This window comes from Mchenga conophoros, linkage group LG18 (genome assembly GCF_057382185.1).
Source record: "Mchenga conophoros isolate Kocher_MC1m ecotype Shallow Benthic linkage group LG18, M_conophoros_male_GT1.1, whole genome shotgun sequence".
Classification (NCBI taxonomy): domain Eukaryota; kingdom Metazoa; phylum Chordata; class Actinopteri; order Cichliformes; family Cichlidae; genus Mchenga; species Mchenga conophoros.
In genome coordinates this window covers 11,587,654-11,604,748 of record NC_140543.1, presented here as the reverse complement: position 1 = coordinate 11,604,748, position 17,095 = coordinate 11,587,654, and the positions used below count along the sequence as shown (strand labels likewise).

The 17,095-nt window shown below is 38.2% G+C and overlaps 2 protein-coding genes across 4 annotated transcripts in view; one reads left to right on the top strand and one right to left on the bottom strand.

The window, feature by feature from the left end:
• The first annotated feature begins 2,657 nt into the window (after nt 1-2,657).
• On the top strand, nt 2,658-9,635 carry napgb (N-ethylmaleimide-sensitive factor attachment protein, gamma b). The gene is made up of 12 exons (XM_085253637.1): nt 2,658-2,838; nt 3,013-3,080; nt 3,188-3,272; nt 4,169-4,186; nt 4,272-4,302; nt 4,408-4,517; nt 5,641-5,707; nt 5,794-5,864; nt 6,075-6,153; nt 6,472-6,551; nt 6,789-6,918; nt 8,541-9,635. The coding sequence occupies exons 1-12, from the start codon at nt 2,783-2,785 to the stop codon at nt 8,682-8,684; spliced, it is 939 nt and encodes a 312-aa protein (XP_085109763.1). The 5' UTR covers nt 2,658-2,782; the 3' UTR covers nt 8,685-9,635.
• A 2,759-nt stretch (nt 9,636-12,394) lies between these two features.
• piezo2b (piezo-type mechanosensitive ion channel component 2b) overlaps nt 12,395-17,095 on the bottom strand; it is a 92,082-nt gene continuing 87,381 nt past the window's right edge. For all 3 annotated transcript variants that reach the window (XM_085253616.1, XM_085253615.1, XM_085253617.1), the window contains 4 exons: nt 16,333-16,461; nt 15,533-15,612; nt 15,001-15,202; nt 12,395-14,009 (listed from right to left, as the gene is read on the bottom strand). In XM_085253616.1, the coding sequence (XP_085109742.1) occupies nt 13,757-14,009; nt 15,001-15,202; nt 15,533-15,612; nt 16,333-16,461 (664 nt within the window). In that variant the 3' untranslated portion in view covers nt 12,395-13,756. The remainder of the gene's footprint in view (nt 14,010-15,000; nt 15,203-15,532; nt 15,613-16,332; nt 16,462-17,095) is intronic.

Here is a 17,095-nt window from a genome sequence, read left to right as displayed (position 1 = left end):
GAGGTTACATGGTAAAAATAAGTACACCCTCCCTTCTCCCAAAAGAATTAAGAGGGTAAGTAGAGGTCAGATCCTGATAATTGAATGCCCTTGATTATTTAATCACCAGCAACTTTGAGGATTTCTATAAAAGCAGACGTTTTGGCAGTTTGCTAGTCTGGAGCATTCGGGTGTGTGTTAACACAATGCCAAGAAGGAAATACATCAACACTGATCTTACAGAAACAATTGTTGCTTCCCATCAGTCTTGAAAAGGTTCTAAGTCCATATGAATTTCACTGAATTCCATCATTCTACACCGAGAAAGATTATTAACAAGTGGAAAACATTGATATCAGCTGTCAGTTTGTATCCAGAGTGGATGTCTAAGCAAATTAAGCAAATTAAGCACAGGCTCAGGGACTCTCAGGGAAAAAAACAAGAACTACAAATTCCACAGACCTCAGTAAGCATGTTAAATGTTAAAAGTTCATGACAGTACAATTAGAAACAGAGTGAACCAGTATGGCTTGTTTGGAAAGTTTGCCAGGAAAAAGCATCTTTTCTCTAAAAGGAAGACAGCACGGCATTGGTTTGGAAAACTGCCTCAGAATAAACCACCAGACGTCTTGTGGCATGTCTGGCAGAACCAAACACAGCATATCAGCACAAACACCTCACACCAAATGTTAGCACGGCTGCAGATTGGGCTTGTTTCATAACCACAGGATCTGGACTCCTTGCAGTCATTGAGTTGATCATGAACTCTGTATACCAAAGTTTTCTGAAGTCAATTGTGAAGCCATCTGTCTGACTGAAATTGGTCATACAACTGGAGAGTGAGCCCAACATATAACACAATGGCTGACAAAAGAAAATAATAAAGGTGTTGCAATGTCACAGTCAAAGTCTGGAATTCAATCTGATCACAGTTTTCCAATGAGACCTTAAGAGAGCTGTGAATAAAATGATGCCCCGCAAACCTTTATTATTGCTTCAAACTATCCCTATAAAAGGTGCTACTGAATCATGGGGTGCATTCAGTTTTTCACACACAGTTTCTACATTTACTTAAATAATGGCACAATGTAATACATCATGTTTTGTTGTTGAATTCAATCAGAATCAGAATCAGAATCAGAATGGGTTTTATTGCCAAATGTTGAGCAGGTTTACAACATTAGGAAATTGCTGCGGTGCTTCAGTGCAAACATGCTGTCATAAATTGCGCTTAAATAGACATGAAAAAATAAAAGTAAGAATAAGAATTAAAAGTGCTACGTAGAAAGATATATGCATGAGATATACATGAGATATATACATGAGAATAAGAATTAAAAGTGCTACGTAGAAAGATATATACATGAGTGCAGGTGGTGATCAGTGCCAAAACATGGAATCAAGCTGTATTCATTTAAATTTAAGACCTACAAATGACTAATTGCTTTTTTGCAATATCCTGAGATGTAAAACCTTAGAAAAGGGGGCGGATATACTTTCTTTTCACCATGAAAAAAAAACGTTTTCTTTTTGTATCACAACTGAGATTCTTGATCCCTTTTAAAGCCCCTTTAGGTAAATTTGTGATATGTACAAGTTTTATTTGACCTGAGGTTGCAGTCCAACAAACAGGACTGTGAATATCCAATGTAAGTGTGGAGAATCAATGCAAGATGTTCTGTTTTCTCAGAGTGATATAAAACTCTCAGGAATTCTGTTCAAGTATATTTCATTTAATGTTTGGCAAGGAAAAAAATGTAAAGACCACAAGGGAAAGTGCAGTTTGACAAAGAGAACAAAGGAGCACTGTCCTATAAAGTTTGACGTAGTTCTCATAAGCATGGCAGACTGACTATCTGGTGCTTTGCCAATGGTATTAACATGTATGGGTTCCATACATTCACTCCGCACACATCTGGAAAATGTTAAAGAGGCCCACTATGTCAAGTTGCTATAGCCTCCTGCGCCTTCACTTGTCCTCAGCTACGAAAAAATAACAAAAAAAAAAAGTACAGAACCAGTATGTGATTGGAAATTTCTGAATGAAAACAAGAGACTTAAATAAATACACTGCGAACTGAAGATAATCAATGGGCCAATGCCCTGACTTAACAGTGCCTATTCGCTCCCTGATGGAAAGTTAAAGAATTATCTGTGGATGGTTCTTTTGTTGTGCCTGCAACCTTACCAAACACTGGTAGTGTCATGGTGTTCTGTTAGACCTGTTAGTCATGGAGGGTTAAGTTAAGGCCCTTTTAATCCTGCATTAATTTAGCACTCTATTTTTCTTTATATTTACAAAACATATTATCAGCAAACATTAGACTGAAGCTTTGTGAAACTCCTGGAATTTGAAACCACACTGTAGGCTCCCACGTCACCAGACTTTCTTGTAATTGCTTCCAAATTCATAATCCAGACTTTGAGCAAAGGCTATTGTTGTTTTAATACTTATAAATGACTTGGTTTTAAAGCGAGGGCGTGGAAATTACATTTAAAAATCCACTGTGGTGGTGAACAGAGGGGATATTGCCCCCCAAAAATGTGCTATTGTGGATCTGATTGTATAGTTTTTCATTACAAAAAAAACAAAAAGCAAATTTTCTAGCTGCATTACAGTACTAGAGCCAGATTTTCGCATTCCCTGTTGTTGCTGTTTTTTGGTCCAATGCGGCATCCGTAACCTGCGACAGTGACGTTGCGGCCGAGGAGGAGTTCCTGGTAATCCAAACATCGACGAAGCGACATCCATAGTCGTTTATCAATAACATATTCCTCATAACCGAGTTGATCGATCAACATAATGGCTGCTCAGAAGATAAACGAAGCGCACGAGCACATAGCCAAAGCGGAGAAATGGTGAGCCAGGACAAAAACGATTATTTCCTGCTCTGTAGTTTTACTACTCACGTTAGCTAGCTGTAAGGCCACTGTGTATTTTCTGTTGAAAGGTTATGCGACATAAAGTGACTTTATGGTTATTTATCCATCGAATTATAATTGTATTATTTGTTCCTCGTGGTGTGTTTACAGCTTAAAAACGAGTCTGACAAAGTGGAAGCCTGACTTTGACAGTGCTGCATCAGAATACGCCAAAGCAGGTAAAACACGAAACGACACTATTGCTTAAAACTGGAGTGTTTTTTCTTATCATTATATTACAAATATATAATTTCACAGTGAGCTAACCTCTGTGCTTTGTTTCTAGCTGTGTGCTTCAAGAATGCCAAGCAGTATGAACAAGCAAAGGATGCTTATCTGAAGGAAGCTGAGTACCACACAGAAAACAAAACGTATCCTTTCCTGATCAAAGGAAAGGCACAAGTCTGCATATATTCTGTGCAATCGCTAGCCACTTTGTTAGCGGCTCAGACAACAGAAACACAAAGCGTGCAGGCAGTGTAGGGTGTAACCGTTTTTAACCCTGCACCCTGGGTCCTGTTTTAGCTGGGTTCAGGGTGCCTGCTTATCGCAGATTTAACAGCGTACCATAGTTATTCTCACTAGGGGTGTAACAACTCTAAAACCAAGACCAGCAAAACTCTGGCAAAAATATACACAATATATTATAATTCTGTCATTCCATACTGTGAGACCCACGTGGAGATATTGCGTAGAAATATTGAAATGTCATCAGTTTATAATGAAATAATTAAGTGACAAGATTTGTGGCAAACTGATTATTTTCCCATATGTATTTTGTTATTCAACCTCTCAAGGAAAACTAAGATTTGAGCTAAAACCCTGCCATCAAACCCTGGTAAAACAAATCTGGCTTCGAAGAATTGTTACACCCCTGATTCTGATGGGTTTTCATTTCATGAGCACTTTATACGTTGGCATGGATTCATTTTGCCTTGTGTCAAAAATCGAAGGAGGTCTTAATCCAACAGAGCACCTCTGGGACAAAGTTTGAACAGCAGAATTGCATTTGTAAGGTGCTGCCCAGAAATTTGTAACAACTGTAATCCTGCTGTGTCTTCAAGGACCCAAACCTCTGAGGAAGATTTCTAGCAACTTGTTGATTTTTGCTAAGAAGAGTTAAAGTCACTTTAGACTGTGGGAAGTTTGTATCAGGGGTTTAACATTTTATTAATGGAGAATGTAATCTGATTTATTTTAAGCCATATATTTGTTAGCATGACACAGTTTCACTCTTGTTTGGCTATTTCCTTAGCTTGTCCTTCAGGCTTTTTCATGCTGCAAAGTAAGTATAATGCTTAATAACCTGTAATATTGAAGCAGCTGCAAACTTGGAAACACCTGTTTGATTCAAACTCTTATTTCCTCAGGGCTATTGAACAGGCTGGTATGATGATGAAGGTGAGTGTAACCACTCTAAAACCACACAGTGAAGTCATAATAAAACAGATGGAGATAATGATTCAGTAGCACAATTGTAACTCTGCTGTGTTTGCACTGCATCAGGAACAAAAGAAAATGCCAGAGGCCATCCAGTACATAGAGAAAGCCTGCATGATGTACATGGAGAACGGGACACCGGACACTGCTGCCATGGCTCTGGACCGGGCTGGAAAGTAAAAATAATACCTTAATTTACTCTGCTGATCAGTGCTGACCAGTTAAGCATATTTTTTTCATTGGAATGGCGATATGAATGTATTTGATAAACACCTTTCAGAAGTCTGCCTGATAACTGATTAATGAGAAAGTTCATCTTAATTTATATGCACCATACATTCACTGCCAAAGTACAAGTGTTTTAGCTATTGGATGAATAGGTTTGTTGGGTTCTTTAGTAATTAAAAAGATGCAATGAGAATATAATTAAGAACAGGATAATTGTAGCATTATATTTATGCCCACAGCTAACTAAAAGCTAAATTTTGACTGTGATAAAGTGCTGCAGAAATTTAAGGAAACTCTTAATTCTAATTCTGTAGTGCAGCCGTCCCCAGACTTAAGACAGAGCCTTACCATTTTAAAATATGAACGTTTTCTATGGATCTCCCAAACCTTTAAACACACTATCACATCACACAAGGCTAACACAAGAATTTAAAGGGTTTTTTTGTGTGTGTTTTAAATTATTAATTTGAGCTTCTGCATTAGCAGCTTTATTTCTGGCACCATCTTCATGTTAGTTTTTTCTACTATTGATTTTTCAGGATCAAAATAGATCAGAAAATTAATCATCTAATTTTGAAATTTCACAACATTGATTTATTCATTCTATATCTTTTTAAAAATGATTTCTAAATATCTAATGGCAGTTTTAAAGTAAATAATATAAAACCGATTTCTTGTAAATCACTTCATGGCCCACCTGCAGCTCCTTTGCAGCCCACCTGGGAGCTACGACCCACATTTTGGGAATCACTGGTATAGCTAATATGCAGAATTTTAATTTTTTTTTTTTATTCGATCCATTTTGTCACCTCACAATGGAGCAATGTTAGATAGGCTGAAGATCATTTTAACTATTAACATTATAAGCTGCCAGCTGCTGGTTATGGCACAAGTCTGATCGCTTTATTGTGATGAGAATTAATGCTTGCATTGTTACTGCCATTATGCATATTTACGTGCTGTTTATTATACTTACGTTAACTTTTTATTCTCAGAAACTGACTTTCAATTCTAACAAAAAATACTCCGACTGAAAAAGAGTGTTTCCTAAAACACATTTTTCCTCCTCAGACTGATAGAGCCTATAAACCTGGAGAAAGCTGTGGACTTGTATCAGAAGGCAGCAGGTGTATTTGAGGTATGGATATCAACAAAGATTTAATAATTTAGCTTTTTTGGGGGGGGGTTCAGTCAGCTGTTTTATCCTTTTTTTGTGTTTTGTAGAATGAGGATCGCCTACGTCAGGCAGTAGAACTGCTGGGAAAAGCCTCCAGACTTCTGGTCAGGTTAAAAAGGTAAAGGGAAATAATGGTGGATGGGATGTTAACACTCATCTTTGGTTTTACACATATATATTACCAAGGATCAGATATGGTAACCTTGAAGGCTGGGCTTGGTAAATGACTTTCCTTTGATTTCTCTTCTTGCCTGTTTGATATATTTCATGTCAGTGATGTGTTTGTAAACCTGCTCCTCATCAGCCTTTTTCTGGCCTTTCTAACCAGGCTGGACGAAGCGGCAGTCGCCCTGCAGAAAGAAAAGAATATGTACAAAGAGATCGAGAACTTCCCGATGTGCTTCAAGGTGGCTCAGCTGTTTGTTTTTATATCATGTACATCTTTTTTGCACAGTTTATCAGCAGTGCAACAATCAGGTTTCCATTGTAGGCAATGTTGTGGTGTTTCTCTTAATCTGGTTTATCTTCTCTGCCTTTAAGTCAATCACGTTTTTAAGACAACTTTCTTTTCATTGTCTGCTCCTCATAAAGCAGTGGTTTGAAGAGCAGGCGGGTGGGACAGCCATGCTCATAGCCAGCACTGTGCACCTGAAACGATCATATAAGAGATTTCCTTTTTTAATTTTTTCATATCATTTAAATCATGTTTTTTTTTTCTTCCTTAGAAAACAACTGCTCAAGTACTGGTTCATCTTCACAGAGGCGACTACGTAGCAGCTGATAAATGTGTCAGAGAAAGTTACAGGTAAGCCAATTCACCTACACTTCATTGCCATCTGTATTATGAAGTTAGAAGAGACTAAAGTCTCCTCGAGCCAGCCTGGCAGGAAAATATTCCGCATCCTCATCAAAACATCAAAGACCAGAGAAAGAACCGGCTCGCTTCTTACTTTGTTTGACCCTTGATGTCACATTCATGGTGTAACGCTGCTGCCACTTACTTTAAAGATGGTTACATGATGTACTGCTTGATCTCCTCCAGCCTGCCTGGCTATAGTGGAAGCGAAGATTGTGTTGCCATGGAGACGTTACTTCAGGGCTATGATGAGCAGGATGAGGACCAGGTCTATCGCGTGTGTAACTCACCTCTGCTGAAGTACATGGACAATGATGTGAGTACTAAGGTTTCATTGTTGTGGTTTGTGATTATGGTAGACTTCTGGCCCCGTTGTGATAATGCAGCGACGTCTGACGTGTTAGCTAAGTTTCATTCGTCCGTCCGTCCGCCTGTCTGTCTATATATTTTATTTAATTTTTTTAATTTTTTTATTTTTTTTGCTGAATGCCAAAATAACGTCAAGATAATCCAAACAATAAAAAAGAATTTTAGCCATTGTATTCATGATTGCAGGTTTTTCTCTGTTACCTTAGATATATAATTAATAGCCTTTACAGAGTAAGGTGGAAAAATAATGAATGTCCTCAGCTATCACTGTTCCACACAGTGTTTTAACCATCTGTAAAGCAATCTGAGGCTTAATACCTGTCTTAAGGCTGAAAATTCCCCCCACACCACACATGAGTTGGTGCCCTGGTTCCAGATGAGTTGGAGAAAGTTTCTTTGAGAACATCAAGATGGTGTCCAGTTTTTCTTATTTCAATTTAACATGTTTTTTTGAAAAGATGACACAAAATGTCAAATTTTGACCTATGTGCTACTGTGACGGGTGCTTCAAATAATTCCTTCTACCAGATCCAGGGCTATTACTACTGTGTCTCATCTACTCTGTAGATACAGGGTTACCCCCAAATCTTTCTGAAAACCTATGCCATGACTGGAAGTGCACCTCCCTTGAAATGTACTGTAACTACACACTGGATCAACGCAGACTGCAGCAGCTGTGATTGAACCACTCAGTTTGAATGATTCAAGCTACTTCAGCTGCCATTGTTTGAATCAGCAAGAAGAGAGAAACCCCGCCACCAGGTGGTGTTTTGGTGGTGAAATTGCAGAATAGGGGAGCCAAGCAGCACACAAGTATAAATGCTCTCACCTCCTTGGAGGAGTTGATTATATTAATGCTTCATTTAACACACTTAATACTTTATCAGCTTTAATTAACAACTTCAAACCAACTTCTAGCTCACTGCTGTTACCTTTAGTCCAATACTTTTGGTTGCTCCTTCATACTCCAACAGCTACTCAGTGTTTCAAGATATATTTCCACTCATTCTGTAAGGCAGACATTTTAGCTGTCTTTGTAGTATGTTAGGCTTTAGTTTAGTTGTTTAAAGTATTCGGTTATTCACCTTTTTTGATTGTTAGCTATCTGTTTGAAATGTAGTCTGTTTCTACATTCTAACCATCCATCTCTTACTTTTAATGAACCTTTCTACTCAAATCTGAACAGGTCTGAAATATTTCTAATTAAACTTCTGTATTTTAGAAGATTAAAGATGCAGCAGGAACAGCTGTCATGGTCCAGGTGGGATTGACATTATTATCTGTCTTAGGTGATGTTAAAATCACCTAAGATGAAAGATGAAAATAAATCCTGTGTGGACTTAGATGTTATATACTGACAACTTCATTAGGACTGTGTTGATTTGTTGTGGATGGATTAGATTAACAGCTGTCATTAGATTTTGATTTAAACGATGCCATATTTCAACACTGCCAAAGGAGGAAATGTGTTTATGGGTTTTGTTATTCGTTTTAAAATAGTTGATTAAAGCATAAATATTGAGGGGCTTTAAATCTGACGGCTAATGACACTCCCCCTCCCCCTCACAGTATGCCAAACTGGCTATTTCCCTGAGGGTACCTGGAGGAGGAGGAGGAAAGAAGAAGAAGACTGCTGCTGCTCCACAGGGTGGTGCTAGTGGGGCACCAGCTCCAGAGGAAGAGGAGGATGACTATGAAGGCGGGCTGTGTTAGCCTTCAGCCTCCAGAGCACCGACTCTACCATCTGCTGCCACCAGTACACCCTCTCTGTATGAGTTAAACAACCTCTGAGCTCTGATATCCTGATGGGTGGCTTTCTGATCTTAAATGTGCAAAAAAAAAAAAGAATAAGAAAAAAATAAATTTTAAAACCCCAAACAGTTCAGTAGGTGTTGGCGTCAACCTGAGTTTGAACAGCCTTTTATTTTGTGTAATCTCTCGAGGTGGATCCTCAGCCTGTTGTATGTACATGTTCTATTATTTCTCGTCTCTTGTGAAGCTGTAAATTTTGCTGTTATTGTTTGCGGGTAGAGTGTAAAATTACTATAGGTATATTCAAATCACACAAAGACTTGATCAGTGTATAGGTGTTTATTTGTACAGAGTTAATTTATTCAGTATTCATGACTATAGCCTGAAAATGTTACTGGAGCAATATGCAATCAGATTGTTATAATGCATGTTTGCAATAACGGAACGATTAAATAAAATAAAATCTATGATAAATCTGTCGATATTAAAGCTTAAGAATGGGTCACGCTGTCATCTTCAGCATCAGCTCTCTCTACTTTTTTGTGAGTATTTTAAAAATAAGACATAATGCAGCTTGTAGCCAGCTGTAGACTGTTTTCCTGTCTACCTCCAGCTCTGTGTTACCTTATAATAAAATAGTCATGGCTGTGTCTTTATTTCTTAATTTCCTCTAAAATTAAAGATAGTATACTAATAAAAAGGGGACCATTCAGTGAAGATTTCAGGGCTGTAAATGTGAAAAGCCCACAATAAGTACAATATCACCTAAATGCCAATAATATAAAACAATATCACTACTAAAGGGATTGTTTACATTTTTAAATTTGTGTTGTTGCTGACTTATTGTATATTCCTCAAAGTCATATCTTCAAACTTTGCACATGCATCAATAAACATTTCCGTTGTGTGGCATTTTATGGTCTCTGTACATTTTCTTAAATGAGTTAGCAAACAGATTTTCCATATCAGCGAGTCTAACAGCGGCTGCAGATGTCTGCACCAAAATGGCTCACAGACATGTAATGACTGTGTAGCTTCCTAAGACCTATTTATCTTTGATGAGGCTAATGCTTTCTCTCTGTTAAGCGATATTTAATGTATACCCATTCATGCTCTTTTTGTGATGCCTCTCATACTGAATGACTCCAGTGCATCTGTGCATTAGGTGGATCAAAGCTGGACTTGAGTGGAAAACAAATTAGCAGACAAAAATAAGAAGTTGTTTCATGTGTGGGTTATTAGAACAGAGTCTTGTGCATCGGACTTGAAAAATATTCTTAATTAAATTGAACTTTCATCACGATATGACTTAGTTTTGAGCTGATATACAGATTCCCAATTTAATAATTAAATACCGCTGACAAATCTTTTTTTCTAGGGCTTAGTCCTTTTTAGTTTCTAGGTCTGTTCCCCATGGTTTCAGTATAAAATATTTTTTGCATTCTTGATATCAGATTTCATCTGTGTTTAGTTCTTGTTTTCATTCCACAATATGCCAACTGCTTTCAATGAGTGACAAGTCTGAGGGGTTTAGCATCCAGACTCTTACTATGGAGCTCTACTGTTGTCCTAATGTAGAACGTGCAGAATGTAGTTTGGCATTGTCTTGTTTAGTGAGAAACGTTTTCCTGAAAGGCAGTATATGTTACTCCATAACCTGTTTATATCATTAACAGATGTTCTAATTACTCATAGTGTACACTAATGTACCCCAAATCATGAATGCCGTTTCCCTAGCAACTGTCTGCTGATAACAAGCTGGATGGCTCCTCTCCCCCTGTGCCTGCTGTATGCCGTGTGTGGTCAGACGACGTCATTGCAACATTCATGACCCTGAGAAGTAAGCAGTGTTTCTCAATCTTGTTTATATATAGGTTTCTTCACAGAGCTGTAGCTAGCATTCTTGGATTCAGCAACAAGTTGTGTTTACTGAGAGTGGATGTCGGAAGAACTTAAATGCACTCCAGATTGAGGTCATGGACAGATGGCTGGACATTCTCCTTCAGGATGTTTTAGTAGACAGCAGAATTCATGGTTCCATTTACCACAGCAAGTCTTCCAGGTCCTGAGACATCAAAACAGCCCCACACCATCACGCTACCTCCACCGTATTTTACTGTTGGCATGATGTTTCTTTTTTGAATGCTGTGTTAGTTTTACGCCAGACATAACGGGACTCAAATCTTCAAAAGAGTTCAGCTTCGGAAGATCCCTTCAGTCTTGCGGATCATCGAGATGTTTTCTGGGAAAACTGAGACGAGGTTTATGTTCCTTTTGCTCAGCAGTGGGGGTTTTGTCTTGGAGCTCTGCCATGCAGGTCATTTTCATCCAGTGTCTTTCTTATGGTGGAGTCATAAACTCTGACCTTAACTGAGGCTAGTGAGGCCTGCAGTTCTTTGGATGTTGTTCTGGGGTCTTTTGTGAACTCTTGGATGAGTCTTCGCTATACTATTGGGTTAACTTTGGTCGGCCGGCCACTCCCGCGAAGCATCACCACTGTTCAGTTTTTTCGCCATTTGTGGATAATGGCGCTCACTGAGGTTCACTAGAGTCCCACAGCTTTAGAAATGGCTTTATAACATTTTACGACTGAAAGATCTTAATTATGTTGTTTCTCATTCTCAGTTCCTGAGTTTTCTTTGGAATGCAGCATGATTTCTGGCTTTTGAGTCTGCTCCATTTGATTTTTTGATTGAGCACAGGTGTGGCAGTAATCAGGCCTGGGTGTGGTTAGAGCAGAAATGAACTCTGGTGTATCTCTAACTGGGGGTGCAGTAGGCAAGACTTGTGTTGTCTTTCTCTAATATTTACATTTGTTTGATGATCTGAAAAATTTAACTGCGATAAACACATACACACACAAAAAGGAAATCAGGAGAAGGACTAACTCTTCTCTGTATCTCCATATCTTCTCACTGTAACTCTGCAGGACAGTGTGCATAGATACAGAACACATGTACAGTGCCCTTTTGCAGTTTTGCCTTTGCCCACCATTACAGTTAATTGTAAATCAATCAATATGATTAAAGTGGAGACTTCCAGCTCTAATTCAAGGGATTATACAACAATTTTGCACGAGCTGTTTAAGAATTGCAGTCATTTTTACACACTTTTTCCCATTAAAATAATGGGACAAACTAACATAAATTTAAAGAGTATTTTTTAATGTTTGAAAACAAACTCTTTACAGCCGATATCTGCCAGAAGTCTCCACCCTGGAGTTGCTTTGCTACACCTTAACTGCGGCCTCCAGTTGCAAAATTACACTACAAAAAATTGTCTTTGTTTCAAACATCGTGAGTGCACTGTATACTTACCTCTAACACACGTTTCATAAAATATCCTATTATTTAGTCATCTGTCCCATTATTATCTCTTTTCTTTTATCTTCCACTACCCATTTTTACCATGAACTACAGGACTGTAACTTTGGAGAATTGTCATGACACACAATAAAAAAATAAATGATCGCAAATCAAAAGAGAGAAACTGATATGCTAAAATGAAATTAAGCAAGAGAAGCTACAATTTAAAGGGGGGGGGGGGGGTCCAAGCCACGCATGTTGCAGCTCTTTTCCATCACAATCCTGTTAAAACCCACTAATGTGACCCCCAGACTTACAGACCATCTTCACACACACACACACAACAGCCGAGTGCAAAAAACGCCACACCTTTCCACATGTTTTATTTGAAGATTTTTGGACATTGCCTTAACATACAAGTTCAATTTTCACATTTCATTCCCCTGCGACCTTTCCCTTTAATGTAACCCCTATGTACAAGTATTGCAAATTAGTCATGGCAATAATTAAGGTTTTCACTCATGCTAAATGTCCTCTAATGCATAGTTTGGACCAAAGGGCTCCAAGTCTCAGCCCTTTGTGTGTTTCTTCTTTGATGACTGGATGCACAGCTGTGGGTGCCAGCGAGGTCCACAAGTCAAAGAGTCTACCGCCCGAAGCACATTACCCTGATGTAGAAAACCAGACCTCTGCTGCTCTCGACTCAAACCGGCTTGCAGATGATTCAAAATGTTGATGAATGACAAAAAAATGTCAATCTCTGCAGGAAAAAAGTCCTTCTTTAATACAGCTTTTAACTGTGTCACTGTGCAGTAAAACTCCGAACAGTTTCCACATTTTATTTCATGCCATTTAAATAGTTCTCGTCTTTTCTACAATATCATGTTTTTTAAGATCCACAAAAGCCTACATATTACCGTAACATACAATGATTATCTGTGAAAACAGCTCTTCCTGAGAAAGGTATGTAGTTCGTAAGAGTTTCAGTTCTTCTCATACAAACAAAATAAGGCAAGTAAAGATTGTCTAGTAATCTTTTGTTTTGCATTTTGTTTCCAGAGTGGCCTCTGACATTTCTTTAAAAAAACAAAAAAAAAAGTAATCGTGATGTCTGAAAGTCAAATTTCCCTTGCTCCACATTCTTAAAAATCTTATAGGAACGGCAGCTCAGCATTGCACAGTCTCAAAATCCAAACGTTCCAGTTGGTAAAATATGTGATTGTGCTTGTGTGGTCGTTGTTGTCCACTTATTTGTCAGTGGGAAGCCCTTAAAGAGTAATGCTGCAGCCAGTTACTGTTTCTCTCCACCTACCATGCGATTTTGAAAATATTAGGGACAGATGTGAAGAGAAATTAGGGACTTTTTGTCTTTTAATTTCAGGAAAATTGCGCCTAAACACCTCGAACTGAAAACCGCCTGCTTATTTTATCCACTGGAGGCAAAACCTTTGCAAGATAAATACAGCACCTGGAAATCTGTGCTCAAATTTATTAATTGTGACAGTCAAGGTTGTCATTAATGAGTAAAAAATACCCCAGTTTATAAGTCCAAATAAAAAGGTGTTTCCCTTTGGAGCTAACACTGTATCACTGCCGCCCGAGCTCAGCTGACGAGGATAAAGTTGGCCTTCATTTGCTTTGGAGGCTAAAATAGCTGCTCACACCAACAGAGCGACTATCCAGTGTCTCTGAAAAGATCTGATTCAACTTCATTCATTAAAGTTTCCCTCACTGAGTTTTCTCCCGAGTCCACTTGATCATAGTCTCTGGCGAGCGGTAAAGGAAGATGAGTTTAGAGTACATGTCCTCCTCCAGGTCCAGCTCCCCCGTCTCTCGCACCAGGAAGATATCGGTGCACAGCTTGAGGATGCGGTCCACGTTGGGCAGCTCCTCGAACATGATGGTGTGGGAAATGCCACTGAAGAACTCGCGCACAAACTTGCCGATGACCAAAACCACAGAGGCGTACAGGCCCATGATACTAAACAGGAAGGAGAAGAAGAAAACATTCAGATTTTGGATTCTTTTAAATTCTTATTTCCCTGACTAGAAATCCAAATATAATGTATCAAAAAGGTAAAACATATGATATTTGACAAAAGCTGTGAACGCTGTACTTCTCTATGATATTCTAAGAAAATAATTTGATTGTTCTGTATCCCAACTGCCAAAGGATTCGGTTAATTTTTGTGAAGAAAAAGTATATGAATCGATCCCACGCTGTCTCATCAGCATCCAGCCGTAACCCCATTTTTGGTCATTTGTCTTTACATTTTGATTTTGTATCATATACACATAAAAAAGAACTCAGGCGAATCCTCCCTTAGTTATGCTGCAATAAGCCTAGGCTGCTGGGGGCTTCCCATGATGCACTGCTTCAACTTCACTCAAGAAGGTTCTTGGATGAGAAATCAAACGAACCAAGAACAATTCTAGTTACCTTTTTGTTAGATATCTTTAAAAAATGTTTTTCACTTTCGAATAAGAGACCGCCTCCAGTTATGAACAACATTAGGTATTTTATACATGTCAAAGTAACATTCACAAATCTCGCATAGTAGAAATGAATGTAAAACATGTAATATTTCATTTATTGCTGATAAGGGTGTGTCTCGCATGAAAAAAGGGAAATGTGACAATTTGGTAACAAAAGCTCAGTGAAGCAAATATAGTCCACCAACACAGTCTGCCTATTCTGTGTCAGTGTCTTTAACTAAACATTCAAACTGGTTTTAAATACATTAAAATAGTCTGATATGAAATGAAATTAATCAGTCAGATTAGTTTCAATCAGTAAGCATCAGTTCCTATCCTTACTTATCTTGTGACTCCTCTCATTATTCTTTATTTCTGCTATAACTGCTATTAACCCACTGGCTGTACAATTTTCAGTAACTTTCATAATATAATTTTTTACATATAAACACAAACATTTCACTGAAATACACAACAGAATATCACAAACCACGTACCCATATCCAGCTAGAAAGCCCAAACTGGGCGGGCTGACTTGGTCGCTGAATACGAACAGTTCCAGGCCTGCAGACTTTAGATTGGTTAGATTGGTCTTGCTAGGCTCTGTCTGATGGACGATCCACCATTCTTTATCATTGCTGTCATTAGCTCTCTTCAATTTCACCTTAATGTCATAATATTCTGGGAGACCGTCCGTTTCTACGATAAAGAAATAAAGAAGTTTTGTCAGAAAATTTAAATCAGATTTATTTTGGAAAAAAATATACAAAAGCTTTGTCCATCAAAAGTAAGTATATAAATTGATGTTAAAGAAATTTACTCACCCATTAAATAAAATGGCTTATGTACTTTTTGAAAAGCATGAATATGTTTTGATATTTAATAGTCAGAAATTCTAATCTACTACATCTCCTATTGAGATGGAGCATCTTTACTATTTTTTTTCTTTACTGTTACCAAATCAAATAACAAGGATGAAAAATTCACATCACTCTAACACTCTGTACACAGTGACAAATACTCGGTCACCTCTGTAAAGGCTTTCAACGGGTTTGGACTCCACATCGCTGGGTGCTCGAACATAGCGAGGGAAAACATTTGTTAGTGTCCTGCAGGAAAAGAAAAGCTGTAAGTGCTTGCAAGTTAATATTTTATAAATATTATAACAATTCTAATGATTATATTATATTATGGTTTTGTATGTTATAGAGGCGTGCCTTACTAATTGTAAAAATGTTTACTTTTTAACAGATTTGTAAATCCACTTCAGTCTAACAAAGCAAACATCACATATTCACATATTTTTCCCAGAATTCGTCGCTTATAACCAAATCACACCAAACTGTTTATCGATTAAAGAAGTTGTCTTTTTGCACATTTTAATACATTTTCTGACAAAAACAAACATCCATTGATGCTTCACAACCAACGGATGATGTCAGCATGGCTTCGTCCATCTTTTATATACAGATTATGTTATATTTAAAAAGACCTTGTCTCGCTCCAAAACACACCAGTCAGTTGAAAAATATGCTACCACTAAGTGCTGTTAGGTTTTATTGTTTGCTAGGTTAGTTTTGCCCCTGTTTCCAGTCATTATGTTAAATAAATGCATATAAGTGACACCTGTCTTCACATGTCACTGTGGACTTGCTTTACTAATACTCTCCATACTTAATTTATGTACAGCCATAAAATTTTAATTGCCACTTTCGAAAATAAGAGGGAAAATTATTTAGCTGAGGGGGAACATTTAGCAGCTCCTGGTTACTAGAGAACACAAACTGGCAAAGAGTAAAGAGAAAATGTGTGGCTGATACTATACTCACACTTCTGTTATGTTACGTTCATCTTTTAACAGATCTATAAGGTCCTGTCTTATGTTTTTGTCTTCTTTTGTAAGCAACCTTGTTTTTTTTCCAGATGCTGTTTCTGCCTTGGCTCCCAGGCTGGCGTTTCTAAAGGAGAAAAAACATACTTAAATTATGCTTAAGGAATTTGTATCTTTACATTTAAAATTAAAATGTTGTTCGATGCGAAGCAAGGCAATTGGGGTTATTATGAAAAAGCAGATTTGCAACAAAGCTGGTAGACTGAGGAGAAGTCTTGTGAATGAGGGACAATTTAACTAGCCCTTGCTGATGTCTATGGGTCAAAAACTTTGACAACAAGGTATGATGAATGTGTATGTATGGCTGAGTGACTCCAGTGTCAGGAGTGGCTTGGCCCTCCCTATATAATAGGCTGACATTGTCATATGTTATTCAAAACAAGTCCACTTCTTCCTCACTTCCATAGCAAGGAGGGTGGTCCCCGGTTCTCTTGAGTAGCATGAGCATAACCTTATGTTCTCTTTCACAGCATTTATTTCATCTCTCACTGTGGGAGAAATACTGACTCCCTGATTCCGAGACATGCCTGTTAAGAAGACAACTGTCCCCCAATAACATTTCACAGAGGAGACGCTCCCACCTGGGAAGAACCTACACTGAGGGCTGAATGCACCAGGTTAAGTGCTGTCACATCTAGCTTGTAAAACAGATGTGCAGATGTGTGAGGTGAGGGCCAGCATCCAGCTGAACACACCTCCTG

Excerpts from the sequence above, each read along its gene's own strand:
- napgb (XM_085253637.1), top strand. The coding sequence starts at position 2,783 with ATGGCTGCTCAGAAGATAAACGAAGCGCACGAGCACATAGCCAAAGCG. Across the intron at positions 2,839-3,012 it reads ATAGCCAAAGCGGAGAAATG|CTTAAAAACGAGTCTGACAA; the intron begins GTGAGCCAGGAC and ends GTGTGTTTACAG. Across the intron at positions 5,865-6,074 it reads CTTCTGGTCAGGTTAAAAAG|GCTGGACGAAGCGGCAGTCG; the intron begins GTAAAGGGAAAT and ends CTTTCTAACCAG.